The sequence below is a fragment of the Dromiciops gliroides genome, chromosome 6 (genome assembly GCF_019393635.1).
Source record: "Dromiciops gliroides isolate mDroGli1 chromosome 6, mDroGli1.pri, whole genome shotgun sequence".
Lineage (NCBI taxonomy): Eukaryota > Metazoa > Chordata > Mammalia > Microbiotheria > Microbiotheriidae > Dromiciops > Dromiciops gliroides.
In genome coordinates, this window is record NC_057866.1 from 1,909,821 (window position 1) to 1,935,629 (window position 25,809).

Sequence of the window (25,809 nt, forward strand, 5' to 3'; positions counted from 1 at the left end):
GCTTGTGGTCCACCTGGAACCTCAGCTTCCCCTTCCCCATTTTAGAGTGGAAAGAACATAACACTTCAAGTCAAAAATCGAATGTCCAACCCTGGTTCTGTCATTTTCTTTGTGCCTGTGAGCGGAATACCTTTTCTCTCCCCAGCCTCAGTTTCCCCACCTGTAAAATTAGGGAGTTTGGGCTCTTCAAACACTGAATTTTATCCTATGCTCCTCCAGCTACATACTCAGGACTGTGGGGGTATTTCTGTATGCATCTGTTTCCCTGCTGAAGAGGATGCATCTCTATACCAAACTGCGTTTGTGTGTACGTGTGCGTTGGCGGGGGGCGCCTCATCTGATGTCTGCTCCCCCCCCCCCCCGTCCTTTCCTCTATGTTTGTGTGCCCTTCACACATTCCAACTTCCACCCCCTTCTTCCTCCTGTCTACATTTAGCGTATTCTCCATTTGTCCCCCTTTCTGTTCCCTCTTAAAACCCTAAGAACAAAACCAGCCCTCCCCACCCGCCCCACCCCGAGTGCCCTGCTTTTCTTGTCTAATTCCCTTAGGGCGTTCAAGGACACTAACCCCATGCAGGAACACTTGTTTCTTCTGAGGAAGGAAGAGGACGAGCGTGGACTGAATGCCCACCGTGTGCCAGGCCTTGGTATAAATGCTGCGAACGCAAAGCCTGCTCTCAGCTGCTGGGCCTGCTAGGATCCTGATGGTAGGTCCTTGGTACTTGGGCTGACCCTTCAGGGTGGCCTGCAGCATTTTTGTCTTTAACATGCAAGTTCTGGGTTTTGGCTCTGCCTTCGAGAAGTGTTCAGGGGAGTCTTTCTAGCTTCATTTACCCTCCAGTTCTAATAGACCAGAGCAGTTACACTTAGGATTTCCTGAAATACAGTGCCAAAGCTTTTTTAAAAATTGTGGTTTTCCACGGCTTGTCCTAGTTTTCTTAAACCGTCTCTCCTGGACCCATTTTCCAGGTCCATTGTGTTTTATATCAAATAGCTTCCATTTACTTCTATTTTTCAATCTTTTGCTTCTGTTCTTCTCTAGGGTCTTGTATTTGAAAGTCAAATTTTCTATTCAGTTCAGGTCAAGAATGCCTCAAAGTCCTCTCTTTCACTGAATTCCCATTTTCCCCCTGAAAGATTATACTGAGTTTTGCTGGGTGGGTGATTCCTGGCTGTCATCCCAATCTTCTGCTTTTGTTCTAATCTTTCTTGCTGCCTCATGGAATCACTGATTCTTGTGGAGCCCTTCTCAGTGTAAGAGTCTGTTCACTTGAGTAACGTGGATGGCTTTCTTTTCTAAGCTATGGATTCTCCTTTAGAGCTTTTAATTCATTTCCTCCTTTGAAACACTGCGGGCAGCTCTCCAGTGATTCTCCCCTTCTAAGCTGACTGCATTCTTTCTACACCTAAAAGAACTTGGATTGGGTTTTTTTTTTTTTTTTACTTTACTTCTCTCTCAGGGGGGTCAGCCCTGGTTGGCCTCACTCTGGGTCCCCTGGACTAAGCTTCTCTTGGCAGCCCCAGATGGCATCTCAAGGCAGGGTGTGAGGGACATCTGGGCTGCCCTGGCTAGAGACTGGCCCCACTGTATGGGGCTGCTTCTGGTGGATTCCAAGGGCCCTGATGGGGGTTTCTGACCGCCCTGCAGATTTCTTGGGGGAGATGACACTTGTATCTCCAGCCCATCTCTGATCCAGGACTAAACGGGACTGTCTGTCTTTTTCATTCCAAAGAATGTAAGCACCCAGAGAACAAGAGACTGCCTGGTTTTGTTGGATGTAGCTCTAGGACTTAGCAATCAGTGTTTGATGAGATCAGATACTGTGGCAGAGCTGAGAGAGACATTTCAAAGTTCTATACTCTTTCCATTACATCCGAATTTAGCTGAGTGACATTACTGAGGACCATGATCAGAAAGGAAGGAAAGGCAATTTAGGGTCTAGAGAAGGAAAGTAGAGTGGAATGGAAAGTCCTGTTAGAACAACTTCTGAAAAGCATGAAAATGTCTGACAAATTATAGATACAGATATAAGGTAAAATGACATGCCCAGGGACACACAGCTAGGAAATGTCTGAGGGCAAATTTGAATTTCCACTGCACCACCTAGCTGCCCATAGAGCTTACACACACACACACACACACACACACACAGCTTTATTAGTTGAAAATTCATTGAAGCCATACCTTAGCTAATTAAGAGCTGGTTCTGATCTATCTGAATGATAGCTTTCTCAGGAAGGCCTGTCTTTCAGGGCCAGGTTGCTGGGCCCTTTAGGCCTACCCTGACCTCCCAGCCTCATCTCCCATCACTTTGATGAAGCCCTGGCTGGGCCCACCCCCACCTATACCCAACGAACAACATCATCCATCAGGTCATGGCTGGAGTGACAGGTTCTTAAGCCCTGCCAGTCCATGGAACCCACATATATGGACCAGCATCTCCCTCCACTTCTTAGAGCAGGAAAAGCCACTGAGACATTTTTAGATGTACTTTAAAAAAAATTGGCGGGGGGGGGGGGGAGCAGCTAGGTGGCGTAGTGGATAAAGAGCCGGCCAAAATTACTTTATTTGGGGGGGGGGGGTGCGGTTTGGAAGGGCAATGAAGGTTAAGGGCCTTGCCCAGGGTCACACCGCTAGTAAGTGTCAAGTGTCTGAGGCCGGATTTGAACTCAGGTCCTCCTGAATCCGGGGCCAGCGCTTTATCCACTGTGCCACCTCGCTGCCCTTAGATGTACTCTTGAACTGTGATTTAACCTTGCTATTAGCAGGAACTGAAGGGTGCCAGGAGGTAGTACTTTATGGGGAGAAGCCGCACTGCAAGGGTTTGGGGGAGCAGGAGTGTGCATGCGTGTGCACGCAGCCCAGGGAAAGGCAAGGCCCAGCAAGCAGCTCGTGCCGACTCAGGCTCAAGGCTCATGAACCGCTGAAGGAGTGACTGAGACCAACACGAGCTGAGACTGCCCTGGGACCAGGCCCGTTCAGCCGCCATCCACATCCTCCCAATCACTGGCACAGCTCCCCTCACATCCTGTTTACTGTCGGTTTTACAATGAGTTTTGTCTCCAGATAAAGACAAGCTGTTCTGTATTGCAGCTGAGAGTGCTGATGATAAACGAGCGGACCACACCGTGGGGAAGGGCAAAGGGGAACTTGGTCAGCCTTGACCATGAGCCAGGAGCATCTCCCCTCTCTCCACTTGATTGTCCCATTTTACAGGGTCAGAGAGGAGAGTGAAAGAGAAAGGAGGGGAGAGAATGAGAGAGAAATGGGGCTAGAGAGAGAAGAGAAAGTGCCGGCACACACGTAAAGATGCTCCTTCATTCCTCGGAGTAAAGAAACTTTTGTGCTACGGGAAAAAGAACACAACTAAAAAGCAGGTCAGAGAAAGAACGTGAACCAGAGACTTGATTTAGTCATCTCGCTGGGCAATAAAGGTCATCTACAAAACGCCCCAGCACTCTCTCTCTCTCTGCCCTCTTCCAGGCCCCAGGCTCTGCCTGGAGCCCTCACTACCTCCTCCCCGGTCCCCCTTTTGCCAAGCTGGGGCCAGGGCCGGTGCTTTCTACCTTCCCATCTTCTATCCTCTGGCCTTGCCACTCCTTGGGTGAAAGCCCTCATCACCTCACACCTGGCCCACTGGTGGTTCTGCCTGCCTCAGTCTCTCCCCACAGCTGTCCAGTGATCTTTGAAGGGCAGCTCCTTCCTATCTCCCAGGACCAACTGTGAAACCCTCCTAGCCTGGTTTCCTGTCTCCTTCTTCCTATATGTCCTCTGAGATCCAGTGACCCCAGCCGTGACATGCCATCTCCCTCAGTCATCCTCCTTCCCTGACTGATCCCGACTTTATGTTATTTGTCCATAATCACTTGCATGTTGTTTCCCCATTCGAAGGAAATTCAGGAGAAAAGGTGCCAAGCCTCACCAGCATCTGCACACTTCATCAAAGCCCCGGCCGGTCGGCTCTCATTGGTACCATCTGTTTGCAATAGGTGATCAGGAGCCTGCTCTGAGCTCTGGGCCCCTACCAGTTGTCTCAAGCATGGAGAGCAGCAATGATCAGCCCAAAATGAGCTCCCAAGAGAAGCACCCCAGGCCCAGGTCAAGCAGTCAATTCCAATACTACCCAAACTGGGGGGGAACCAGGAAAAGAAGGCGTCTTACCAACTGTCCTCTATGACACAGATAGGGTTTTGACACCTCAACAGAGAAGGAAACCTACAGACCAAAAAAACTAGCAAGGAGATGACAGTAATATAGCACACATACTGTGACCAGGCTGGATTTACACCAGGAATGTTGAGCTGATTCGATATTAGGAAAACCATCAGCATAGCTGCCCGTGTCGATTTTTTAAAAATGATATGATTATATCAATAGATTCAGAAAATCTTCTGACAAAATATAATACTTCCTATTAAAAATACTAGAAAACAAAGGAATGAACAGAGCTTAAAGCGATAAGCACTGTCTAAAATCAAGAGCAAGCATTTCTGCAATGGGGACAAACATAAAGCATTTCCAGTAAACTCACGGGTAAAGCAACGATGCTCATTATTACCATCATTGAACAATATCATACTAGGAATGAGACTAGAAAAAGAGATGAAAGGAATAAGTACAGGCACTGAGGAAACAAAACAATCCCTCTGCTGATATAAGCATAGGTTACTCAAAGAACCCTTGAGAGTCAACTAAAAACTAGGCAAAACAATGAACAACTTCAGTGAAGATGCAGGATATAAAAGAAATCCACACAAATTATCAGCACTTCTATATCTAGCAGCAACATAAAGCAGGAAGAGAGAGACAGAAAGAAATTCCCTTTAAAAGGACTGCAGACAGTACAAAATGCTTGGGAGTCTCCCTGCCTACCTCCAGACAGAGAAGTGATGGACTCACAGAGAAGACCAAAGCAAGGATTGTTTTTACTTCAGTTTGGTTTTGCACAACTTTATATTTGTACTGAGTTTTGTGTTTCTTGAATTCTCAATTTTGGGGAGGGAGGGTTTTGAAAGGAGATGGGGATGAGGGAAAGTATCTAGAGCTGAAAGTAAAATAAAAATGAGGTGGTTTAATTTGTTTGTTTGTTTGTTTTTGGCAGGGCAATGAGGGTTAAGTGACTTGCCCAGGGTCACACAGCTAGTAAGTGTCAAGTGTCTGAGGCTAGATTTGAACTAGATTTGAATCCAGGGCTGGAGCTTTATGCACTGCACCACCTAGCTGCCCCCTAAAAATGAGTTTTTTAAAAAGAAAGAACAGAGAAGATCAATGGCTTAGTCTTGGTTTGGTAAAGTGACAGGTAAGTCCACCTGGAAGAAAAAGAAAGCAGAGGCACGCTGGCCCACCTGCAGTGAGATGGGGGCGAGGGGGAGTGTTCCTGGGAAATTCTAAGACAACGCTGTCTGGAAGAGAAAAGAGCCTTTTTGTTTCCCCAAAGGTGGCTCATCCTGCTTAGCCCTGGGGGCTGAAAAAGAAGGGATGGGTGGGAAAAGGCTGGGTGTCAGCCGGGTCCTCATAAGGAGTGCTGGCTGCCCACAGGCTGCTCCATGGCCTCTGAGCACGCTGGCCTCCTGGCATCACCGCCCATCTTCCCATGCGGGGCCCCAGTGCCAGCCTGATCTAGTATCGCCTAAGGGTCAATGAAAGGCTCCCCCTTCAGCGCCTCCAGGGCCAGCACTGCGGTCAAAGGCCTGACTCGTTTCCAGGCCTCCTCACGGCTTGGAGGGCTGGCTTCCAAAGGGCCCAGCTCAGTTCTGCCCAGAGCGAGAGAAGGCTGGTTACTCCCTTGGGAGAAGGTCCTAGTTTCCTCTCCCTTTTAAGGACTGGATCAAATGCAGGCCCTGTCCTGCTCCACCCCACCCATTATGGCCCAAGCCGAAGGCCAGTCTGTGGGAGGAGGGCCCCAGGCACAGGCTGCTTGAGGGCATTAAGGAAGGTCTGGGCTTAGAGCCTGTCTCAGATGCCTAGGAGCCCGGTGACCTCCTCTGTGCCTGGGGGCTTGACCAGAAAGGGGAGAAAGAAGGAGAGTCCTACTGAGAAGAAAAGCCAAAGGCAATCAATGCCCAGGATGGACAGGGGCGGCGCCTCGGGCCCTTTCTCACACAATGAGTGGAGGAGACAGCATCAGAATTCCTCCTACTGTGGGTGCAAGAGCTGGGGGGATGGGGGATTTGGAGTCTGAGGCTGCTTGGCCACCAATCTGGGTGACCTCTAAAGGCCTCAGTCTGTCCATCTGTAAAGTAGAGGAGGTAAGACTAGAGGGTCTCCTCTCATGTCCCTCCTGGTTCCAATCTGGGCTCGCAGGATGAGTCCTGCGCAAGAAAAAGTGTCCACGGCTCCATCCACGACAGGCCTGAGCACCAGCTCTGCCACCCCTGACTGCAGACTTACCCACCATACTTCCTTTCATGAACTGGGCCGCAGGCCATCCCTCACACACCGTGTTCTAGCCAGCACCTCTGCGCCTCTGTCTGGCCCAGCCTCTGAGAGCCAGAATCCCCGCTTCCTTCAAGATTCAGCTTACCCGCCCTCTCTCACACAAACCCTTTCCTGACCCCAGGTGCTGCTCATCCTCCCCTTGGCAGAAGGAGGGCAAAGGGCTTTCTGGATCTAAAAATGGACCAGCAGGCAGATGGGTGGATGGACAGACAGACAGGAAGGCAGTCAGACAGATGGACAGAGAGGAAGGCAGACAGATAGACACAGCAGGCAAGTTAGTTGAGCAAGATATCCACACTGTACTATTTAAAAATTTACAGACCATTTTTTGAGCTCTCTGGCCATCTCTTAACCAGTCCAACTGTGGCTAAAGGAGAGACCAACTGGGATCAAGTGAGGAAGATCTAAGTTCAAATCTAGCTTCAGATCCCAACTACTGTGGGACACAGGGCAAGTGTGTCACCCATCTGCCTCACCCCCCTCAAATGTAAAATGGTTCTCCAAAGCAGCATGCTCTCCCAGATGGCCATGGGGCTCCACTGAGAGCCTATCTGGGAATCACACTTAGCAAACCTCAATGCCTTCAGCCATTGCTAGTTTGTATTAACTCTCCTGTGTCTGCACAGTGTTCTGAGCAGCCAGACCAGCTCCAGGCCAGCCGGCCCTTCTGGTCCAGTCCTGGGAAAAGGAGGTCAAAGTCCTTCACGGCTCCACTCAACATGCCAGGGCTCACTAAACCAAAGTCTTCTTTCTGACCAAGTGCTTGGTTCCCCTCTTCTTCCCCTGACCAAGCAGAGGCTGCCTCCGCTCCTGTATTCGTATCCCTGCATCTTAGCACAATATAAGGGCTTACTAAGTGCTTTGGCATTCCTTCACTGATGCTCGGAAAGATGGGGTGGGAGGTCCCATAAAGGAGGCGTGAGCAGGACTGAACACTTCTGGCTGGGGAAGCCCAGGTTTCACGAAGGAGGGGGCCTAGAGCTACGTCTGGATGGTAGAGCCGGGCAGGGATTGGAGAAGATGCCCCGGCCAGAAAGGGCAGAGAGATTTACAAGGAGGATGGATGGCTTAAGCCATCTCCACCTTTGCTTGGGTACTCTCCCCTGGCCAGCTGCCAAAGGTCTAAGCAAGGCTGGAGAGAGGAAAAGGAGACTTGGGGGAAGAAAGCCGTGGGAAATGACCCTTCCCCTCTTCCAACTCCAAGGTTTTGGAGGATAGAGGGGTCTCAGCCCCCATCCAACCGATCTGCTCTTACAAGGGAGGGAGGAGCCGTGTCCGTGGTCACCCAGGCCGAGGGTCTGACTCCACGTCCCCAAGTTGGACAACCACAACAAAAGGTGCTCCCCATGCCAGGTGCTGGGCCACTGCTCTACCACAATGGCCTCTGGGCACCACCCCCCTCCCGTTTCCAGGTCCTGGAGTCATCCTTGCTTCTTCCCACCACAAGGCGATCCCTCCCACTGCCCGATTCCTCCTCCCCACTTCTCCCCATACAGTCTCTACCCTCCTCTGGAATCAGGCAGGCGCTTCCCAGTGGGTTTCCCCGTCTCTCCGTTGTCCTTCTCTAGCCAGTCTTTGGGCCGCACACACAGATACACTGGCCTGCTTGTTGTGCTGCAAATTCAGCCCTCTACCCTCTGCTCAGCAGGGGCTGGCTGGCCTCTAGGTCTGGAATGCCCTCTCTGCTCCCGCCAAGGCAGGTCTTGTCCTGACCCCTGTCCCTAAAGGAAAGTGATTTGTATTTAGTTATCTGCACGCTCATTCTAGTTACTATCCCTACAGAACTTCTGTAAGCCCCTAGAGAGCAGGGACTGCTTTCTATTAGTCTAGGCACTGACTTGGAGTCTGGAAGACCTCAGTTCAAATCATGTCTCAGATACTTGCTAGCTAGATGACCCTGGGCAAGTCACTTAACCTCTGTCTTCCTCAGTTTCCTTGTCTGTAAAGTGAGAATAATTGTAATGCCCTTCTCCCAGGGTGGTTGTGAGAATCAAATGGCACTTGGCAAACCTTAAATTGCTACAGAAAGTCTTTGTACCCTAAGCACCCTGACCACCTAATAGAAGCACGAAATCATTGCTTTGTTGAATGGATGAAGGATTCTCTGCCTGCACCCTCTAAGAATCAGTCTGATGACCCTCAATGTGTGCCAGGCAAAGATGCTGGCCTTGCCCTCTTTGTGCTCACTCTCTTGTGGCCCCAGATGCCAATGCAAAGGAAATACAATGTCTAGTCTGCAGGTTCTTTTTCTATCTTTTGGGGCTGAGTGATAACTGTGGGGGAGGGTCCAGGCAGAAGCCACCCCTGTAGAAAGGATCATGATGCCAGAGGCAAAGTAGAGGAGGAAGAAGAGATTTGGGCCAGAGTGGACCTTTTCATAGCCCAATAAAGGGTGCAGAGAGCTTCTTCTACATTGTGTCATTTTATGCCCACAACCACCCTGGTGGAGAGGTGCCATCACCCCCTTTTATAGATGGAGAAACTGAGGCACAGAGCAGGCAGATGACCTGCCCAAGGTCAACCAGCTTGTGCCTGCTACTCCTCTGGTTTTCTCTGACTTCAGGGCTCTGAGGTGCTGCAGCCCAGCACCTTGTAATGTAAGAATCAGAAATCAATGGATGATGCTGGACTGATCCCCCCTCATTCTCACCAGACCGCCAAAGACATCAGCCTTCAGGAAGATCTCCCAGGGACAGAACCAAAATTCCTCTGGGATTCTGGCTGCTCTTGTTGGGGGAGGGAGCAGGAAAAGGAAGAGAAGAGCAGAAGGGAAGGGTCTGAGAAGTCAAGCTCACAAGGACCCGAGGGGGAGAGAGGAAGCACTGTGTCTAGAGAGGTGGGGGCATAAATGGGTTAGAAGAGCATTTGGGAAGCACCCAGGACAGTTCCAGGCCCTGCTTGGGGGGGGGGGGGGGAGAGAAAGAGGAGAAGAGAAGAAGATCCATCGGCCTAGTCCCCAAGTCCCAAGGCTGTCCATCATCTCACTTTGCCTCCCAAGGAGACCCCAGAGACTGGACCAGAGCAGCAAAGTCCTCAGCTTCACCTCCACCCTTTCAGCACTGCTTGGATTCTGGCCACCTCAGGCAGGGCCCCTCCCTTCTATCAGCCCCACCTCCCTTTTGTCCTTTCCCCTTTCCTTTCCTGGTTTTCCCCTCCCTTCTATCAGTACCCCACCCTTTTCTCTCCTCTTTCCCCTTTTACTTCGATAGGGTAAGATAAAATTCTTTTTTTTTTTTTAAGATAAAATTCTATACCCAACTGAGTGTGTATGTTCAGAACAGCTTTGAGAAAAGAATCAGAAGGACCATCACAAAAGCCAAGAGACTGGATCCCTCCAGGAGGGTCATTCTGAATCCTGGTGTTTCACCCAATTGGGTGGAGTAATTTATTTAATCTGGGCAGTAAATGAGCCTAACACTCATCAAGATTGGCTCAAGGAGGGAATAACATACACACTCAATTGGGTGGAGTAATCTATCTAACCCTGCAAGAAAACAGGAGGGGAAGGAGATAAAGAGAGAGGGACAAAAGAAGGGAGGGCAGAGTGGGGGAGGGGATAGACAGAAGCAAATCCCTTTTAAAGAGTGATAGGATGAAAGAAGATGGATAATAAATATCATGGGGAAGGGAATAGGATGGAAGGGAAACAGTTAACAATAGTAATCATGAAAAAGAGAAAAGGGGGAAAAAGTGTACCAAAAATATTTATAGCAACTCTTGGTGGTGGCTAAGAATTGGGAATCAAGGGAATGTCCATCCATTGAGGAATGACTGAAGAAGCTGTGGCATATGATTGTAGTGGAATGGTATTGTGCTATAGGAAATGACACACAGGATGATCCCAGAAAAACCTGGAAAGACTCATCAACTGATGTCTAGTGAAGTGAGCAGAACCGGGAGGACATCGTGCATAGTGCTGTCACTATGTCACAGTACTGTTCCATGAGCAGTTGTGAATGACTTAACTACTCTCAGCAGTGCAATGATCCACGACAATCCCAAGGGACTAATGAGGAAGCTTACTATCCACCCCCATAGAAAGAACTGATTAAAAGAGCACTTGAGGATTGTACACATATAGCCTAGATCAGATTGGCTGATGTCTTATGGAGGTGGAGGAAAGAGAGGGAGGGGGAAAAATTTGGAACTCTCAAGACTGCCAGAAGCATCTCTGGGGACAGGAAGAAAGGCCACAGGAGGCAGGCTTCAAAGAGGTTTGTTCCTGTTCTAAGGGGGAATAAACAAGGCCTGCACAGCAAGGACGGCAGGCTACCTCGGAGGGAAGGCACGAGCCTCGAAAGGAAGCCAGGTTAGTCAGAGTGAGGCAGTGTCATATTGCTGAATTGACTTCGATAGGAGGCAGGAGGGGCGCAAAGAAAGCAAAGACAGGGAAAGCAGCTTGACTAGATAGAGTCTAGGAGAGGCAATAACTGTGTGGGCACACACAGTATCTGAAAGAAGGCAGACCAGGTGTGAGGAAAGGTATTTATTAGGAAAAAAAATCCTGGAACTTACTAGTATCCAAAAAAAGACAAAACCCACCCGCTGCCTAGGCAGGCCCCCTCTCCTATCTACATCAAAATTTCATGAGAATCTGCTGGAGCCCAAGAGTGAACACCTGCAGGGAGAGCACTGGCAGCACTTCCTAGGAGATATTCCACAGGAGATCTCCCTCTCAGAACACATAACTGACAAAAGGGATAGAGAATACAAGATCCCACCAGGCTGCTTTGTTTTTTGAATTGGTCTCAGGCCATAGAGGTGCTCAAAAAGGACTTCGAAGATAAAGTTAGAGAGGTAGAGGAAAAAATGGAAAGAGAAATGAGGGAGATGCAGGAAAGACATGAGAAAAAAGTCAACAGCTTGAAAAGTCAAATTGGCCAAATGGAAAAGGAGGTACAAAAGCTCTCTTATGAAAATAATTGCCTAAGAATAAGGATTGAACAAATGGAAGCCAGTGACTTAATGAGAAACCAAGACACAATAAAGCAAATCCAAACGAATAAAAAAAAAAATAGAGGGCAATGTGAAATATCTTCTGGGAAAAACTGCTGACCTGGAAAATAGGTCCAGGAGAGATCATTTGAAAATTATTGCTCTACCTGAAAACCATGATCAAGGAAGGAGCTTAGACATCATCTTCCAAGATATTCTCAGGGAAAATTGCCCTGAAATTCTAGAAGAAGAAGCTAAAATAGAAATTGAAAGAATCCACCAATCACCTCCAGAAAGAGATTCCAAAAGGAAAACTCCTAGGAACATTATAGCCAAATTCCAGAGCTCTCAGGTCAAGGAGAAAATATTGCAAGCTGCCAAAAAGAAAGAATTCAAGTACTGTGGAGCCCCAGTCAGGATAGCACAAGATCTAGCAGCTTCTACATTAAAGGACCATAGGGCATGGAATAGGATATTCCAAAGGGCAAAGGAAATGAGATTGCAACCAAGAATCCCCTACCCAGCAAAACTCAGCATAATCTTTCAGCAAAAAAATGGGACTTTAATGAAAAAGAAGACTTTCAGATATTTGTGATGAAAAGACCTGAACTGAATAGCAAATTTGACTTTCAAATACAAGACCCCAGAGAACCATAAAAAATTGGAGCTGGGGGACATACCTGGGGTGGTACAGTGAGAGACTGTCTTGTGTCTGAGGCCGGGTTTTGGCTGGGATCCCCCTGGGTCCAGGGGTGATGCTTTGTCCACTGTGTCACTTAGCTAGGTGATGACATCTTTAGGGTTAAATTGAGGGGTGAAGGGAATTCACTGGGGGAGGGGGAAGGGCAGAGGTGAAATCCTACATAAAAGTAAGAGGAAAAGGCTTATGTACTTGGGGAAGAGATGGGAGAGGAGCAGGGCAGTAAATGAATTTTACACTCATCAGAAAAGGCTCAAAGACCTTAAACTCATCAGAGCTACCTGAAGGAGGGACTAACAGACACATGCAACTGGGTGGAGTAATCTATTTAATCTGGGCAGTAAATGAGCCTAACACTCATCAGAATTGGCTCAAGGAGGGAATAATGTACACACTCAATTGGGTGGAGTAATCTCTCTAACCCTGCAGGAAAACAGGAGAGGAAGGGGATAAAGAGAGAGGGGCAAAAGGAGGAAGGGCAGAGTGGGGGAGGGGACAGATAGAAGCAAATCCCTTTTGAAGAGGGATAGGATGAAAGAAGAGGGATAATAGAATAAATATCATGGGGAAGGGAATAGGAGGGAAGGGAAATAGTTAACAATAGTAATCATGAAAAAGAGAAAAGGGGGAAAATTGTACAAAAAATATTTATAGCAGCTCTTGGTGGAGGCTAAGAACTGAGAATCAAGGGAATGTCCATCAATTGAGGAATGATGGAAAAAGCTGTGTTATATGATTGTAATGGAATGGACTTGTGCTAAGGAAATGACAAACAGGATGGTACATATATAAGCTGGCTGTGATCTTGTGGAGGGGGGAGGAAAGGCAGGGAGGGAGAAAAATTTGGAACTCTGAATCTTATGAAAATGAATGTTAAAAACTACCCTTACATGTAAATGGAAAATAAAATAAATGTTTGTTGCTGGAAAAAAAGAGAAAAGATATTATACTTTAAAAAAAAGTCTCCCATCCACATAACACATCAAGAATTCAAGATTTCATAAAAGAAACAACCTTCTGACCATACTAAGCTGTGACATTTAACAGGCAAACACATACTAAGGAGGTTCACTACTGTCATACTGGAACCAGGTTAAAAATGGGTTCTTTTTGTTTTGGGGTTTTTTTCTTTGCTTTTTTTTTTGCAGGGCAATGAGGCTTAAGTGACTTGCCCAGGGTCACACAACCAGTAAGTGTCAAATGTCTGAGGCTGGATTTGAACTCAGGTCCTCCTGAATCTAGGGCTGGTGTTTTATCCCCTGTGCCATCTAGCTGCCCCCTAAAAATGGGTTCCTTTTGGAAACTGAGGTCCTCCAAAGGCTCTTGACGGTGAGTGAGACTGTGATAGTGGCACACTGGGGCTCCCGTATGAGCTATAACCACTCAAACAAATTTGGCCTAACTATTCACATTGTTTGGAAATCTGGCGTCAGTAAATATACCCTGCACACAAGTGTGGCTCGAAATTAACCGCGAAGAGAAAAGAGTAGATCCATGACCTTCAGTAATGCACCTTTTTGGCCGATGACTGTGAGACAGAACACAACTGAAGAATGAAGAGTGGAGAAGGAGGATCACAGGGCAGATAACCCAGAGGCCTTGGTGGATAACAGGCGGCACAACCAACAAAAAGGAACCAAGAAGAGGGACTGGTCTGGCCATATGCTCCTCTGAGAGCCCTGCAGTGTCAAAGTGGATTCCTGGTGGCACCTCAGAAGGCCAGGCATGGCTGGGATGAAATCTTCATCCCTGCAGGGCACCCCCCCCCCCCCCGCCCGCTCCCAGGAGGCCCCAGCTCAGTTTGAATATGGAGGCCGTCAGAGCGCATCGACAGCACTCCTGGGAGCTGGAGGCACAGGGGGGCTACTGCTGGGACTGAAGTCAGGAGGATGCCAGCAGTGGGACCCTGGGAAGCACTGGGCAGTTTCCTAAGACTCAGGGCCAAGCTGTGAGTTCCAGGTCCATAGGGGGAGAAAGTCAGCTCCCTTGTCTCACAGCAGGACTTCCACACAGTGCTCAAGTCTCCAGCTCTCTCCTCTGGGAACTGGATAATCAATCAGCTCAAGATGGTGACCGGGGAGGGTGGCGGACTTCATGATAGGAGCTATTTAAGAACTGACTGGGGGCATTCAGCCAGAAGGAGGCCTCGTAGGGCTGTTCTCCTGTCCCCCTTTAGAAGGGTCACCCCAGATACAGGGGAGAGCCAGGAACAATAAGGGGATAAAGGGGATGGAGGGATGGCCTGGCCACCCCAGCCCTCAGCCGCCCCCTCACAAAAGAGGGAAGACTCGTAGTAGTCAGGCATGAGGCTGAAGATGAGGTGCACCTGGAGTGTAGGCAGCTCAGAGCCCTAGCCAGGGCAGGTGGGTTCTCAGTCCTGCTTTGTACTTCTAAGTGCAAGGCCAAACATCCACTTTGAAACACTTCTTACACCCATGGTCTGCAGGCAAGGAACTGAGAAGCCAATGAAAACCAGGCCTATTGGGGTGCTTAAAAGTCCTCCTCTGTGTGGAGAGGGCTGGAGAGGCAGCATGTGCCACAGAGAGAATAGAGGAACTACCTCCTTCAACACACATCCCTCCTCACACACGCACACATCCTCATGCTCACACATGCATGCACAGGAGTGCACACACAGCACACTAGCATCTCACACGCTGGCATACACATCCCTCCTCACACATGCACACACCCTCATGCTCACATGAGTGCACACATGACACACTAGCATCTCATACGCTGGCACTCAGACTCACACCCAACTCCAAGACAAGCCTGAACAAGTTTTCATCAGTCTGTCTGACCCCACTGAACAGAAGTCCTGGTGCCCCTCACTAGCCCCGGGCCATCGGCACTGCCCTCTGGGTTGGGGGTGGGGGACCGGGGCTGCCCTCCCCATAGAGGCGGGTTGAATCCCCTCCAGGAATCAGGCTGCCCTAACGCACAGCAGCCGCAGCGCAGGCAACAACAAAGGTCCCTCAGGGGTCTCTCTCTAGGACCCAGGGACCTTCGAAGCCCCTCCAGCTCGGAGGCACTGCTTTGCTGGGAAGTGTGCACCGCCCCCAGCACCCACACCCTGTACACACACTCACACCCACACCCGGCACCCACTCTCAGACACACACACACAAACACACACCCCGTACACACTCTCCGACACACACACACACACACACACACACTGTACACAAACTCACACCCACACCCGGCACCCACTCTCAGACACACACACACTGTACACAGACACACACCCACATCCAGTACACACTCTCATACACACTGTACATAGACACACAGTAAACACACACACACACACACACACACACACACACCGTACACAAACTCACACCCACACCCGGCACCCACTCTCAGACACACACACACTGTACACAGACACACACCCACATCCAGTACACACTCTCATACACACTGTACACAGACACACAGTAAACACACACACACACACACCGTACACAAACTCACACCCACACCCGGCACCCACTCTCAGACACACACACACTGTACACAGACACACACCCACATCCAGTACACACTCTCATACACACTGTACACAGACACACACAGTATACATACACACACACACACTGTACACAAACTCACACCCATACCCGGTACCCACTCATACACACTGTACACAGAGACACACAGTACACACACACACCCTGTACACCCTCTCTCTGTCTCACCCCCCCACACCCCCCCCCCACACGGGCACCCAGACTTAGAAGTTACGATTTAAGACAGAAGCGAACATGATCGCTGCCTTGGCTCCGTCCCCACCCCCAAAGAAGCACATTCCTGGTGCTGCTAACTTTCGCCGGTAGCGACACACAGCCGGAGGCCGGAAGCAGCGGCTGCGAGGACCCCGGCCCGGCCCGGCCCGGCCAGGGAGGGAGGAGCGAGCGCATCGTTACCTGAGCACTTTACCCACGGCCTGCAGGACCATCTTGCAACTCAGACCCGTTTTGGGGGGCGGGCCGAGCATGGCTCTGTCCCCCGGGAGGTTACAATGGTCTCCAACCATGGTCCGGACAGAGCCCCGAAGGGGCGAGGGCGTCGGGGGCAGAGCGCAGGGCAGCGGCTCCTTCCCGGCCCCAGGTCTCGCTCCCTCCTTCCTTGGCTGGGCTGAAAACGAGTCCTACCACATTCAGGGCCTGCCCACCTCCCGCTGCGGCTCAGCCAATGACAGGGGAAGCCCAGCCCGGACCAGACAAACAGTCGCTGCCCCGGCCCGCTCTGCACCCGGCCCGTCTGGAGTGGCGGCCAAGGAGCCCGCAGCACAGGGGCCCAGTGTGCGGGCCGGGCCGCCCACCTGGGAGGGGCGGGCCTGGCATCGCCCGAAGCGTGCCAGAGCAGAGCCAAAGGGGCAGGGAAGGGCTGCGCTCAGCCTCTGAGGAGATGGTTGGTGGAGGAGGAGCCGGCAGGGTGCAACTTTCCGGTCTGTCCCGGCCACCTGGGGAGAGAATCCTGTGCCCCTACCCCCCCAAAGCCCAGCGCGCAGCCCCTCGGCTATGAGTTGGCAGGTGATGAGCACACACAATAAAACAACGAACAAAGTCTGGATTGGATTGGACTTGGGCACACAGTAAGGAAGGTGGCCGCCAACAGCAGCCCCCCTCCTCCAGCTGGGCCTGCCCAGAAGGGCCTAGAAGAGCCAATGAGATCCGATTTGTGAAAGCTGGTATGTATACAGTAGGCACTACAGAAATGCTGGTTATTACCGTTTGTTATAGTTCGCTCCTCCTCATCCCCTATCACACTCAGTGCCTTCTGCCCCACCCTGCTCCTCTTCCCCTGCCTCTCACCATGCCAGGGCCCTACTGCAGACAAAAGCCAAGCCCTCTACCTTCTCCTGCCATTCCAGCCCCCCATCCCCCCCAAAAAAAACCCTTACTCCTATGACAATGTCCTTATCCTTTGAACATCTGTTCAGCTTGAAGAGTTAGGGTTTATTTTGACCAAACTTTCAGGGGGATTATCTGTGAAGTCCTTCGCTGGCACCTGGCACACACCAGGCACTTCATGGCCATTCGTTCCCTTCCGTCCATTAGAGGAGGGGTTCTTGGGCCTCCTGAGGCCCAGCACCCCTTGGGCAGCCTGACCAGGAAGCCTCTGGAGACCCCCCACAACCGGGCTTGAAATGGGAGCCTAAAATGTGGCGGATTACAAAGAGAGCCCACTATTCAGACCGAGGTGTTCTGCAGTCCTTTACAGTGGGGTCTGACTCCGGCCCTATTTGGGGTTTTCATGGTAAAGATACTGGAACAGTTTGCCATGCCCCCCCACACCTTATTTTACACATGAGAAAACGTGGGCAAATAAGGCTAAGTGACTTACCAGGGTCACATGGCTAGGAGGCAGGATTTAAATTCAGGTCCTCCTGACTCCAGGCCCAGCACTCTATGCACTGTGCCACCAATATTGAAACACGGTTATCAAATATTAAAAAAATCAGTTTGTGGCAGCAGGTTCAGAATCCCTAAAAGAAAGAAGGGAAGTAGGGGCAGCTAGGTAGTACAGTGGATAGAGCACTGGGCCTGGATTCAGGAGTACCTAAATTCAAATCCGGCCTCAGACACTTAATACTTACTAGCTGTGTGACCCTGGGCAAGTCACTTAACCCCAATTGCCTCACCAAAAAACCCAAACCAAAACAAAAAAAGATTTGCAAAAGAATGAAGAGAAGTCATTTTTTTTTTCAGTCAGTCAGCAAGCATTTAGGACAGTGCTCAGCAATGTAACAGAAAGGTTACAACAGTAAGCAAAAAGGCCAGCCCCTGCCCTCAAGGTGCTTACATCCTACTGGGGGGGAGGAGGGGAGGAAGCAAGGTGGCAAACTCGGGCGGGGGGGGGGGGGGGGGGAAGGGGGAGGGGGAGGGTTGTCCTGAAGACCTGAGAAGGCACATTGGCTGAATGGCTGGGTCTGCAGGGAGTGGGGGTCCATGTGAGGGGCAGGCAGAGAGGGCCCCAGCACTCTGGCAGCTTCCAGTCCATGCTGTGGTTTCTCCGGGGACTCCCATGTTAAGGGTGGGTGCTTACACACAGCCACAGTGCTTGCTACTTTGAAAAACAGCTATTGACTGAGGCCAAGGACAGGGAGATGGGCTCTCACAGCCTGGACTTTCTAGGATCAAGGCAGGAGGGAAATTCTCGAAGCCCTTGAGGGGCCCTGCCTGATAAGGTGGGGAAGGGAAAAGAGTGGAGCAGAGCACTTTCTAGGACCCCTTCTCCCACCTGGGAGGACGAGGAGACAGGTAAAGGTCCCTTGAGACTATGGAGAGGCTTTCTCAAATACCCTGGGGGCTTCTGAACCAGCCAGGAAGAGCTCAGGAGCAACTCTCCCCTCAGTTCCCACCTTCTCTCTCACTGCCCTCCCCACCTCCCCAAGCTAGGCCATAAAACAGTCTGAGTGATGCCGAGCACACATTCCGCAACTCTGTGTGCAGAGGAACACCTGTTAACTCTCACAGGCGCTTCTACACTGTCTTCTAAGCAAAGGCTGGGCAGTGAAAGAACTGTCACAACACAGAGGCCACATCCACAGCCTGCTATCAAGGGGCTTGGGACACCAGAGGCAAATCCCCAGAGCCTGAATAAGGCCGGGAGGAAGCCGACTGGGCCCATCATCCTGCAGACACCAAGTGCAGCTGATGACACACGGCTTGCAGCCCCCACCCGGGCTCTCCAAGTGTGGCCCCCATCCCTTGGGCCAACTCAATGCTGTCTGTCTGCCTGTACCGGGCTTGCAGTTCCCAGTTAGTCTATGACGTGGAGAGCGACCTGGCATTGCTCTGCTCTCTCAAGGCCTCCTCTGGCCTCAGTCACAGAGCAGGGCAGGAAGCAGAACCCCTTGCAGGAGCAGCTGCGGGGCACAATGTCATCCCACACAATGACAGTGGGGAAGGCTGGAAGGGGCAGCTGGTTAAAGGTGGAAACGAATGGATGAAAGAGTAAATCAGGCCAGCAATCCAAAGACAGTGCCCTCAGAGGGTTCTTGCAATGACAGTCCCAAGGCATTGGGGCCAGTGATGAGAAGATAAACCATTACAAGCTTCCCCTGGATGGTGGCTAGGGGGCAGCACAGGGCACAGAGCACGGGGTCCGGAGTCAGGAAGACAGGAGTCCCAGTCCAGCCTCAGACACTTCCTGCTTGTGTGACTCTGGGCAAGTCACTTATCCCCTGACTCAATTTCTTCATCTCCATCTATAAAATGGCAGGTACCTAATCAATGCTGAATAACTGGGTGGGTGATGGCACCACCTGCCACGCCAAGGGAAGCGACAGTCATGGGGCAGCAAGTTCCCATCAGACACCCAGCTCCATGGCCCTGGGTGCAGGACTGTGCCCATTTTAAAAGAATGAGGACCTGCAGATGGATTGGTCACACTGGCATCAGCAGAGAGAATGAGAAAGGCGACAAGAGAAGGCCAGGGCACCGATGGCACCAAGCAAACAAATGCAGTGTCTGAGAGTCACCAGCCGCCACCCTATCTGCATCCATTGGCAAATGGCCGGGCATCCATCCCGGCCCTCTCCTTGGCTTCTCTTGCTGCTTCCCATGGGCACCAGATAGCAGCTACATCACAGCATGCGGCCTGCCCCAAAAGAGAAGAGGCTCCCCAAGGGCAGGGCCTGGCATCTCCACAGCTTCACCTGCTCTCTAAGCTCCCTGGGAACACTACTGTGAGCCAGCACTCTGCCTCTAACCCCAAGCCTCCCATCTGGGCCTGACTCTGCAGGAGTCATGGCACTCAGCAAGACCCTTGTCCCACCAAGCTGAAAGACCACGTGGAGCCTGGCACACGGGTGACCGGTCAGGGGCACGTCTTTAGTCCCTTTGGCACACTTCTGGGAATCATCAAAGAAAATGCTTGTCTACTAAGAGATCTGCCAGTCAGAAGGCTTTTAAAGTGTACCCATTCTCTTCTTCCCCAAACCGAAGCTGCTAAACCAAGTGGCCATAAGCACAGACACTTGGCTCAGTCCCACAGGCTCGTTCAGCACTCTCTGACCTGCCCTCTGACCTCACATGGGTGCATACATGTTTTCACCACTTTATGTCAATACTGCCCAGCAGACACAGGTCAAACAACTCTGGATTTGCAGCCAACTTGGAGAGAACCAATCTGCGCGCAGAGGGCAGTGCCTGCGCCAAGCTTCTTTATTGGGCGAGGTCAGGGCCAGAAGAGGGAGTAGTCCACGCATGCTAAGCTCCTGGACAGAGGCCGCTATTGAGGAGGCCTGAGTCCCTTCGCTGTGGCTAAGGCTTCTCAGCAAGACCAGGCAGAATGAGTGTAGACAGGAAAGAGAAAATGCTGTGAATAAACCCAAGAAGGGAACCAGAGACCCACATTCTCTCTTGGCAGATGTCCCTGGGCGCTTCTCCTTTCCCTTACAGGCCAGTGTCACAAGCACCCCTTACACCCACAGGGATGAGAATATGCTTCTGACAACACACACTCCTGCCTAAGGGATGATGGTCTGGGGGACAAGGTGTCGTAAGAAAGGGAGGCAATGTCCTTTTTTTCCTGAAGTTGTTCTATTCTTATGGGAAATGATGGTCGTGCTGGGCAATGCATCCTGACCTCAGACCAAGCCAACCAATGCATTGTCCTGCTTGCCCCAGCAAGGCACCAAAGCCAATGGAATGGCTGGGATGGTTACAGTGCACACACTGCCACCCCACCCTAAAGCCCATTCACTTAGACAAGATGCATGGACCACCACAGCTGCCATCTTTGCAGTGATCTGGTTTACGCACTACAAGAAGGAGAAATAGACACAACCCAGCCGGAAAGCCATGCAAGATCTTGAACTAAATTCTGTGAACTTAATTTGTCACTTGGGCTTAAGAAAGTGACTTAAGTAACATTTAAAAGGCTAATTGTTCAAAAGTAATGGATGAAAGCAGTTGCAGGAACCAGGGATGTCCAGAGAATGAGAGCAGCCTTGGGGAAGAAACCAGCCTACAGGGTCCTATGCAGGAGACGGAGTAACTGTGTTCTAGGTAGCATTACTGGGAGAAGAACAACCCATGGATGGCAGGGACAGTGAGCCAGACTTAAGCATAACATCAACACCTCTCCATACTATGCCCAAAGGGCTACAGAACTGTGCCTACCTTTTGAGCCAGCAATAGCACCGCCAGGTCTGTATCCCAAAGATATCCCCGAAAGGAGAAAAAGAACTATTTGTACAAAAAGATTTCTAGCAGCTCTTTTGATGGTGGCTAAGAATTGGAAATCAAAGGAATGCCCGTCAACTGGGGAATGGCTAAACAAGCTGTGGTAGATGATGGTGATGGAATATTATTGTGCTCTAAGAAATGACAAGCAGGAGGATTTCAGAAAGGCCTGGAAAGATTTCTATGAACTGATGCTGAGTGAAGTGAGCAGAACCAGAAGAATGTTGTGCACAGAGACAAACAGCAACATTGTTTGATGAAGAGCTGTGAAGGACTTAACTATTCTCAGTAATACCATGATTCAAGACAATGTCAACAGACTTATGGTGGAAAATGCTCTCCACACTCAGAAAAAGAACTGTGGAGTCTGAATGCAGATTCAAGCGGGTTATCTCCACTTTTGTTGTTGTTGTTATTTATTGTTTCTTGAATTTTTTTTCTTTTTGTTCTGATCCTTCTCTTACAACATGACTAATGTGGAAATATGTTTAACGTGATTGTAACGGATAACCTATATCAAACGGCCTGCTGGCTTTGGAAAGAGGGGAGGGAAGGGAGGGTGGGAGAAAAATTTGGAACTCAAAAAATATCTTTACATGTAACTGGGAAAAAGAGAGGGAGACCAGGAGGCCCCAGCCAGCACCAGCCAGTCCAGAAGCAGCCTGACAACTGCACTGGAGAAAGGCATTTTCTTCATTGTCATCAGTCTGGACATCTGGCCAAGAAATGGCCTCTCTCTCCCCCAGTGGCCCTGCATACAACAGGCAACCGTGGGACCAAGGACATGGCCTGACAGCAGAAAGTGACACCAGCCACAGCTGTAGTCCTGTGTTGAAGGGTTGGGAAAGACTCCCATGCCTTTTGTGCTCCCTTGTCATAGGATAAAGCTGGATGGACCTGTGGGACCATCTCATTCGATACCACCATCCGACACAGAAGGGACAGAGATGGAAGGAAATGAAGTGACTCAAGTGACACCACGGGAGGAGGAAATGCAGGAGGCTGGGCTTCAGGCATGGGTTTCAAGCTTCCCTAAAGCCAGTGGCCTCTCTAGGAAGCGATTCAAGGCAGTTCAATGAGCTCTGATCAGGCGCCTCCTATGAGCCAGGCACTGCTGCAAAGCAATGGCAATATAAAGGAAGGCCCAGCCCCCAGGCGAAGGGTGAAACAACCTGCAAACAGCTATGGACAGAGAGAGGAGAGACAGAGGAGAGATAGGAGAGACATAGGAGAGACAGGAGACACAGGAGAGAGAGACAGAGGAGAGACAGCAGAGAGAGAAAAAGGAGGGGGAGTACACCCACACACAATATACACACAATACCCAATGTGCATATACGTGTGTATTATATACATCACAAAAAACATACACATACTACGCATGACATGGACATTGCATGTATATATGGTGTGCGTGTGTATAAGAGAGAGAGAATCTTTGAGGGAAGGCATCAATAAAAGCTTCTTACAGAAGGTGGTATTTTAACTGTGACTTAAAGAAAACCAGAAGACAGGGCTAAGGAGGGCATCCCAAGAATGGAAGACTGACAGCAGATCTGCCCAGAGCAGGAAGATGGAGCAGCAAGGAGGCCAGGGTCACTGGGCTGCAGCATATGGAGTGGTGACTGGAGTATCAGAAACCTGGGCAGGCAGGAAGGTGCCTGGCTGCAAAGAGCTTGCGAGGCCAGAGGATTCTATATTTGATCCTAAGGATGACAAGGAGCCCCTGGCATTTACTAGTGAAGGAACGACACAGCAGGACCCGCGCTTCAGCAAAGCTGCTCTGGAGGCTGGAGGATACACTGGGGCAGGGGAGAGGGAAACAGGCAGACCCTCAGTAGCTCCGTCTGCCCCGGGGCCAGAGCCATGTCAGGGCACAGAAGGCAGTGTCTTGGGGGATGACTCCTGGGGGTTGGGAGAAGGGCAGTGTCCTCCACAGTAATAGGGAAGGTAGGAGGTGGCGGAGGGTTGGGGTGGCAATAATGAGTTCAGTTTGGGATGTAATGAATTTAAAACACCTATTGCACATCCAGTTTGACAGAGGCAACAGGGATTTACAAAGAAAGGCAAAACAGTGGCTGACTTAAAAGAGATCTCATTGGAATGGAAGGACAAAGTAAAAAGTGGAAGAAAACCCCAGGGAGACCACTCCCAGGGTATACCCTTCCCCCAACCATCACACTGACACAGACTGACTCTGACTCTCTGTCCCCAGCCCCCAAATCTCTCCCCTCTCTTATCCTTCTCCCTCCCCTAACCCCTGACCTTAAAGGGCTGTCTGGGCATTAAATACAGACTTTGTGCTATACTTGGAGAAGGATCTCAGAGGCCTAGGCACTAGGGAGAACAGGCATTGACCAGGAGATGGGCCCCGTCTGGCCCTTATTTCTGGGCCCCTGGGCTGCTTGTGAAGCCACCAGCCACCGCGTCAGGAGCCTCTCTGGGAATGTCTCCTACGCTAAGCACGCTCAGGCCTCCTTGCACACCACTGCCCAGTACTGGGCACTGCAGGTAGTGCACAGAGACCTCTTTGGGGCCTTCTGTGTTGTCTGCTCCATGTTGGCAGCTGACCAATAAACACACCAGCACTTGGAGAAAATTGCTATCATGATAAAGCCTTCAACATGCAATTTCACCCTTTGAGGTCAGGGGTCAAAGGATGAGCACTAAACGTTCAAAAGAGGAATATAAATTACCAACCACCACACCCAAAAAGAGTTTTAAATCACCAGTAATAAGAGAAATCAATATTAAAACAACCCCAAGTTCCCCTAACATCCAGCAAATGGGCAATGACAGAAGACTAGGACAATGAAGGCTGGAGAGGCTACAGGAGGCTAGATAAATGAGTACATTGTTGGTGGAATAGAGAATTGGTCCCACTGACCTGGAGACCATGAAATCAGACAGCCCCTTCCACTCAGCAATCTCTCTCCCAGGGATGTAATGGGCCTCAAAGAGATCAAAGGCAGAAGGAAAGGGTCTGCAAGTAGAAAGTAAGTTGGACCCTGTTTGCGCTGACAGTAGAAACAATTTGGAAACTTTAAAGAAGAGAAAAAAGGAGCATACAGTGGCTTTAAGTGCTAAGCTTCGATTAAAAAGTCGTGAGTTGTGGGGCAGCTAGGTGGCACAGTGGATAAAGCAGGGCCCTGGATTCAGGAGGACCTGAGTTCAAATCTGGCCTTGGACACTTGACACTTACTAGCTGTGTGACCCTAGGCAAGTCACTTAACCCCCATTGCCCCGCAAAAAAAAAAAAAAAAAAAAAAGTTGTGAGTCCAGGAAGGACCAAAACATAATTGAGTTTGATTGGAAGATCCAGTTAGCTACTGCAAACTAAAGTTAAGTACTGACCAATTTTAAGGTAACTTTAAATTATCTGGTACTCCTACCCACTTCGTTATAGACCATGTTTTGTTTCCTCTCTAAGACAAAGAGGAAAGCACTGGAATAATTTTGGAGATAAGGGGGAAAGTTGGTAAATTATTCCATGGGAAAAGACACAGAAAAAGAGATTTTTCTAGATTCCCCTTAATGTGTAAACTCTCCAGAAAAGAGCTTGGTAGGGGTTTTGAAATTCCTAGACAAGGAATGGTTTTACTGAGAATTTATAAGGTTGCTTATTATAGAAGTAATTTGGGGCTACTGGGGAGGAGAGAAGAACGATTAGAAAAACTGCTATGACCATAGGGGAAAGGCAGCACCCTCCAGGTCAAGGCATTATGGCTGCAGAGCAGAAGTTCGCTAATGTAGATTCGGACTGGGATAGCAATGACCAGGCCCATAGGGGACATATAAGGGATATAAGGGGATCTTCTTGTGGCAGGAATAAAGGAAGCAGTCCCCAAGTTTAAAAATTTAGATAAAGCTTTATTTATTTATTTATTTTTGTTTTGTTTTGTTTTTAAGTGAGGCAATTGGGGTTAAGTGACTTGCCCAGGGTCACACAGCTAGTAAGTGTTAAGTGTCTGAGGCTGGATTTGAACTCAGGTACTCCTGACTCCAGGGCCAGTGCTCTATCCACTGTGCCACCTAGCTGCTTTTAATGTGAAGTAGGACAGAGAGGAATCACCATTGGCCTTCTGAGAGAGACTTAGGGACCAGATGAGAAAATATTCGGGAATGAATCCTGAGAGCACACTAGCTCAGGGAATGTTGAAGGTAAATTTTGTCACCAAATCCTGGCCTGACATCATGAAGAAATTGCAGAAAATAGAAGAATGGAACAAGAGACCTCTAGAGGAGTTGTTAAGGGAGTCTCAAAAAGTGTTTGTTAGGAGAGAGGAAGAGAGACAGAAACAGAAGGCGAAAAGAATGGTTTCAACAGTTGAGGAGGTTATGAAAAAGAAAATGGAAGGTAGTTCCCCCGGTATAAAAATCCAAAGTCAGAGGAGGGATGAAGGATACCCAAGAAGAAGCCCACAGGGAGCTAAATGTTATCAGTGGGGGAAACCAGGGCATTTCAGAAGGGAATGTCCCATATTAAAGGGGGAAGAGCAAGTCATGCCCCTCATGACCTTCGATGAAGT

The 25,809-nt window shown here is 49.9% G+C and overlaps 1 protein-coding gene across 2 annotated transcripts in view; it reads right to left on the minus strand.

Annotated features, from left to right (window-relative positions):
• MOB2 (MOB kinase activator 2) overlaps nucleotides 1-25,809 on the minus strand; it is a 93,481-nt gene that overhangs the window by 19,200 nt on the left and 48,472 nt on the right. The window contains exon 1 of one of the 2 annotated variants that reach the window (XM_043972577.1): nucleotides 16,010-16,247. The exons of the other annotated variant lie outside the window; for it this stretch is intronic. Coding sequence (XP_043828512.1) covers nucleotides 16,010-16,119 — 110 coding nt within the window. The 5' untranslated portion in view covers nucleotides 16,120-16,247. Of the gene's footprint in view, nucleotides 1-16,009; nucleotides 16,248-25,809 lie in introns of those variants that run through there. 2 annotated transcript variants of the gene reach the window in all.